The following is a 6,375-nucleotide window of genomic DNA, read 5'->3' as shown; positions in this document are numbered from 1 at the left end:
GGTCACGCCCAGCGGGCACTGCCGCCGGGCCAGGCCGGAGCCGCTCATGGCGAAGGCAGACGTGGTGCCCGGCACAGACGGCTCAGCCCAGACCTCGACCACGTCTGTGGGACGGTCACCCGGAGGGTTGTTCGCCCTCGTGGGTAAAGGCGTGTGTGTGTGTGTGCCTAAATGTAGATCCCCCTCAGAGCCACACCAACCATGCCGCCCCCCCCGCCGGCTGATGTACTACTGGGGACCCAGGTTCAAAGGAACACGTACCAACAGAGCGGGCAGCAAAAGCACCCCGGCAATTTGAGCTGTGACCCCGCTGTCAGTCTGTCACCAGCGTTGTACAACCATTGCAGTGCACAGGTCTCAGGAGCTGCGCGCAGTCCGGGCGCAGACGCAGGGGGTGAGAAGTACAAAACATCAGAAGCGGTGATATGGCCGGGTCTTGCTAGTCAAGGATTAGGCTTGAAATCTGTTAAAGTCAACAATTTTTCTAATTTTTTAGATTTTCCCTTTTTGTTGTATTTAACCTGCTTTTGATGAAAATTTGTAGTTAATTAATTAGCCAGTGTACCTGCTACAAATCCTTCTGGCAAAATGATCCACTTGGAGAGCCTTGCAGCTGCACCTGCCATGGCGGGGCAGTTTGTACATCGCTGTAAGCGAGTCCTCCTCCTGTCCTCTTTGCTCACGTTCAGCCCTAGGTCTTTTGGATTAACTGCAAAGAGCACTGTAACTTTTGAGAGCTTTTAATTTACTATTTTTTTATAATCTGCATATATTTCACAGTACAGTTATCTCTTGATTTCAGTATCACACTTTCAAACGTTGGCAGTTTTCTATACTTCTTGCCGCCAAAATCATGAACCTTTCAAGTACCATTAAAGTAACAATGAATTTATTACCCCCATTGTGGCAAGGAAAAGCTGAAAAATGTGATATTAATGTAGCTACAAGGTCAAAAGACAGATGCAGTGCTCTCCTGGAGCCCCTGGACACGGAACACGTGTCAGCACAGCTGGTGATTGATTTCTCTGGTGTTTTTCACCCCCAGCTCCCCGCAGCAGCACATTCCCACCGCCCCGCGCACAGCCCTGGTGTCCAGTGGGGACTGTCAGCCTGGTGTCCCCTCTCTGGCCCAGCTCACGCCGCTCCGGTGACCGGCGCATGAGACAGCGCTCCGACTCCCACTGAAAACCACCCACATTCTTCATGTAGTTGTCACAAGTAAAGGACAACTTTCCCTCATTACTAATCAAGCTGAGTAACTCGTAGGAGGCTCCATTTTCCAATGTCCATCTCTCAGAGCCAGCTGGGCTTCCCTCTGCTCTTTTTTTTATTCTGACCGAAAGGAGCCCTCCAGAACAGAAGAAATACACTTTCTTGTATATGTTGAGCATTTCTCCAGAAGTTTACCTATCTATAACATCTGGTTTTGTTGTTTATTTATAACAAACAAGATATAATCCATTTTTTTTTTATGCTAGAATGCCTTTAAGTAAAGGAAAAAAAAAACCCCACAGCTGGCTGATGTTATTACTGAACTAGTCCATGGTAGGATCTTGTGAGCATTTGAATATTTGACTCATGCCTAGCCCTGCTAAATGAAGGTGTTACTTAACACGCTCGCAATCACTGCCATGTTGGTTAAAAAGACAAGACAGAACCAGCAGGACCTGTAACAGTACTGTCAGACTGTGGCAAGAGGATCAAGTGTAGCATCAGGTGTGACTCAGTGGTCTGTAAAAACAAAACCTCGTCAGCTATTTGTGAGACCTGTTTTTAAGTGCTTCTCATCTTGTAGAGGAAATTGCTAAGTTTTTTAACGTGATGTATGGAAAAAAAAAAAGGTATTTCATTATTTGTCAACAGGAAAATCAACACTTAGATGGTACGCGAGAGCTAAAATTAGCTAAGTAGTTACAGAATTCATATCACAAGAGAATGTAACCCCGTTGCAAGAAGAGAGCTGTGGGAGGAATAGGGGAGGCAGCTGCGTGAGCAGGGTCCTGCCTCGGACTTCGCATTTGTGTTCAGTCCCTTCCTCTCCCAGACTTCTTGCAAAACTCTGGAAAACTCAATTTAATCTGCAAAATGGAAGTAGAACTTCCTTTGTTAGCTTGTCTAGGGAAAGTATAAAATTTCAAGCATGGATTACCTCTTGCTGTATATTAAGCAAGAGGCAATCATTATTTTAAAAAGAAAGTACTTCCTACTCTTAGTGGCTGTGCAAAGAGTAGTTCGCCACTGTTGGCAGAATGAAATGACAGTATAAAGTTCTGAAGCTACATCCAAATAATACACTTTGGTACTAAAAACCAGATGCTACAGTTCCTAACTTAGGGACAGCTGCCTGCTGCGGAATCCAAAAGTCCCTGTCCAGCCTCTGCTCCGCCCATGAGGCATTTGCCACCGCAGGAGGGGACTGGCAGCAGCTGGCCTGATGTGCAAGGGCAGCATCTCTGCTTAAGCGAAATGCTACAGCTAAAGAGCTGAAGCAGGGTTTGTGAAATTCCAGGTTCGTAAAATTCCTGTCCTGGGAGTCGCATACCTCAAGGATTCAGTGAAATGCTGCCACCTACTTGGGGTTCTGGGGGCAAATGCACACAGTCCTCTGAAGAATCAAATCAGTTTCACATTTAAAACACAAATTGGTGAGGGAAAGGTGGTAGAGTGACTGTGTAGATAAGCGACTGCAGATTACAGCACATAGTTGGAAGATGGCGTTAACCCTGGCAATTGTTTCTGCATTTTTAAGCAATTTAAACTGAACAGTCTTTGAGTAACAACCCAACACTCCCGCTTTGGTGTACCCTCATCGGTCAGGCTGTCCATGGACCGATGGATCTTTGGTTCATTTCTACACGGTAACAAACCACCCTCAAATCAATCTTCGAAAGAGTGGACAGAAAACGTCCCTTAGAAAATGGGCTGAATCACAGCAAATTAACACAAAGCATCCACAACTAATTGTTGCCTACCAGGAGCTGCTCTTTAGCTAAGGACTTCAGTTGCCTTAGATGTAACTACAAGTTAAGCAAAGACAGGGTACTGCTATGAGTGATGAGATCATGAAGTGGAAGGTTTTTTATGTTGGTTTTTGGCAAGTCACAGATACATAGTTATGCTTTTCTGTCCTGTAACATTTAGGAATCCAAGGAATCTGATCCATTAGCAGTGATAAACATTGTACTAGAAAAGTATCACCGACTGGCTGTATACTGGAAGAAGTCACAGGCTAAGGGAATAAATTTAAATTATTCTAATAAGCAACAGAAGTGATCACAGACCCCACATAAATCAGAGAACGTTTGTGATAGGTACACATCTGTTAAACCTAAGACGTAATACCTACTACATTAAAAGAAAAACTACGGAGTCAAGCAGGCCAGTTTTCTGCAACTGGCTGCCAGTGCTGCCCCGTCCATCATAACGCACAGCATCACAAGGACATCAGGAGAGAAATTCCTCTCAGGTACCTGTAGGACTGCACCTGCAGGAGCTGAGTGTGGCACCCTCTACCCTAAGGGCTCCCTAGGAGCTGGGTGACGTGCTGACGCCTGCTCCCGAGGCCTGCACAGGCTCACTTTTCTCTGAAAGAGATCTGCAAACGGTGGTAAAAGCAGAAATTGTAATGTAGCTACTACGTTCACGCACAGACACTGCCTAGAGCTGCGATAACAATTTAGTGATAGCCACAAAGCAGTCCTGCAGCAACAGGGGGCTGAACGGTTTGTAAACGCAATCCAAAAGTGTCTGTTACTGATCAGCTAGAACCACTGTCAGGAGTCTTGCAGGAATACAAGCACATGGTCACGAGCACTGTGAAGTTATTTGACAGAATTAGAGTAAAAAAGTTAGAATGTATTTACATTTTTATGACAAAGATCAATTTATACACTTCAAATATATAAGAAAAAACAAGTCTACAAAAAGGGGAGGCATTTGATGCTTACAGAATACATTGATATTCTCAGTTAGTTTCACAGCTGTTTCTTAGAGTGTATAACTGGAAAGAAATGTATGCCACAGAAATAACCTGCTATAATCTCCTATCACCCTGCTTCTAACACTGAACAGCACTACATCTCTCACTTGGTGGACAACTCATCTATCTGCTGAAAGCAACGCTGCTTTGAATTGCGTGTGTCCGTTCACACAAACGCACATTCTAATTGAGGTATGGGGGGAACAGAATATAGGTAAAGAAATCTTTTCTCTGCTTACCCAGCCTGTAATACAGCATGGATCTGTCTGTGAGACAGGTCCGTGTGAGCTCATACAGCCTGCTCTCTGTTCCGTAGGAGACACTAACAACGCGAGTGGTCCACGCTCCCCGACAAGGCCTCCCACTACAACCTGAACTACTGCACTGCAATGGGAAAAGGTAGGATTCAGAGCACCTGCCTTCTGGGAATGCTGCCTGATCTATCTGTACAGGCAGCTGGGGAAGCAGCTGCAGAGGAGAAAGGTGCCCCAAAACTAGGACCCGCTCTGCTAGGTTGGATCCCCTTGAGATCAACCAGGCGAGAGACCAATCATGAAGGACAAATAAGGCATTCGGTATGATCTGTGTAAAAACCTGCCAGCCTCAGAGCAGATATGACATAGGTTTATAAATGCAAAGGTGAGAGGCAGAAAAAATCCCAAGCATATACACATGTCATCTTTCCACCAACAAAACGTTTTGGGTCAGGTCCTCAGAAGGCGGTGGTGGAAAACCCTGCACACACAAACACCCCCACGCCTCGTGATTCACAGGCAAATCTAGGCTAAGTGTGAGAGAGTGAAATTCCATCAAACACAAATTATTCAAGCAAAACTGGTGTTGGTCTGCCACTTATAATCATTACAGTCGGGATTAAATTAATCCTCGGTGTAATTTACTTTCTAATACAAAGAAAGCTGATCTGTACGCATATTCTCCAAAGAGATGACCCTATCTATGTCCCTATGCAGTGTCCTGAAATAGTCCAAATAAACTGAGCTTCACCCACGCAAGGCCTCTACAGTCATCCGTTTGCAATACACTTAACAAAGTACGGAACTGAACCATCAAGAACCTCGTGTGCTTCCACGTGTAGTTTAGTGTTTTGGATCTGACTTACCATCACAGCAAGTTTTCCACAATTTAACTGAGTTTATGTTTCAGAACTTAAAATACAGACATTAGTTCTTGGCATGTTTCGTGGTGACTATCCCTGCTTAAACTCAGTGGTTTGCTATTTAAATAGAGTCTGGAGTGAGTAATGATGTTATTCCAGAATTCCGTTCCTCAACAATTCACTTCTCTCCAGAGAAAGACGCTGAAGGTCCTTCCTAATATCAGGATGATTTTCCAGGTCATCATACAACGATCGAACAATGTCCAGTTTCCTGTAGTCCATCGGTTTGACCAGACTGCGAACAACCTGGAGACATCGCTCCTTCAGGGTGAACACTGAGGATAAAAACACACAGAGAACCTTGTCACAAGGGCTCTCATTAGCTGCTGCCTCCAACACAGACAGTGCTTTTCCAGGTACATGAATACAGAACATAACATGCAGCAATGTTATTTACAACATGCTAAACTCTCCAGAAAGAGAGGAAAGAAATTGTTTTTTCCTGTCATGAGGCGCCCTACGAAACCCATCAGAGACATCCACAAATGAGGTCTGTCAATAGCTCTAATGAATACACTGCAATGACACAGGTCTGTCTAGAAACCCGTATGATCTCTTCCCATTTCTGAGTAAGGAGAATTCATTATTCAGATACTTGATTTCTCACTAGATCCTTTACACTGAAGTCCAAAGAGATCCGGTATGAAGTTCACCGGTTCCCGCGACACGCGCAGTCCCGTTCGGTTTACCTGGCAGCGTGATGTCTGCCTTATTCACATTGGGAGCAGCTACGAACAGCTCCTGCTGGTTGACGAGGAGGCCATCGTTTGTCCCCGCGTCCCGGAATAGCCAGAGGTGACCTGGGAGAGAACGAGGTGGAAAGGCAACTCTTTATTTTCACTTTATTTACAGTTTTCAGGCGCAGCCCTCAGCAACCCATCTCCTCTCCCCGTTTACAGGCCACCGCCGCCACCCTGGTGGCCTGGGGTGTCCCTGATGACGGGGGATTATCGCAGAGGAGGGGGAACGCTGAAGAAATGAGCCCGCCAGACGGTACCGGGGAGCGAGGCCTACCTCAGCCCGGCCGTACCCACCCCGGTAGCTGTGTATGATCCGCCCGGTGCGCGGCTGCAGGACCGGGTAGTGACACGGCCTGCCTTCGAAATCCACCCAGATGGGGAGGACGGAGCGGGGGCTGCGGTTGTTGAAAACCACCTCCGAGAGTTCGCGGGTGTTGACGGAGCGAAGGGCCGGCGCCGGTGGCGACATCCCGGCAACC

The 6,375-nt window shown here is 46.3% G+C and overlaps 1 protein-coding gene across 1 annotated transcript; it reads right to left on the bottom strand.

Annotated features, from left to right (window-relative positions):
* Positions 1 to 5,246: 5,246 nt before the first annotated feature.
* On the bottom strand, positions 5,247 to 6,365 carry VHL (von Hippel-Lindau tumor suppressor, E3 ubiquitin protein ligase). The gene is made up of 3 exons (XM_009882890.1): positions 6,191 to 6,365; positions 5,846 to 5,956; positions 5,247 to 5,431 (listed from the first exon to the last, which is right to left on the bottom strand). Exons 1-3 carry the CDS (start codon positions 6,363 to 6,365, stop codon positions 5,247 to 5,249), a joined length of 471 nt encoding a protein of 156 aa, XP_009881192.1.
* Positions 6,366 to 6,375: the final 10 nt, after the last annotated feature.

This window comes from Charadrius vociferus, unplaced genomic scaffold (assembly GCF_000708025.1).
Source record: "Charadrius vociferus isolate BGI_N301 unplaced genomic scaffold, ASM70802v2 scaffold433, whole genome shotgun sequence".
In the NCBI taxonomy this organism is placed as follows: Eukaryota; Metazoa; Chordata; class Aves; order Charadriiformes; family Charadriidae; genus Charadrius; species Charadrius vociferus.
The sequence above is the reverse complement of the archived record's forward strand: the minus strand, read 5'-3'. Positions and strand labels throughout refer to the sequence as shown.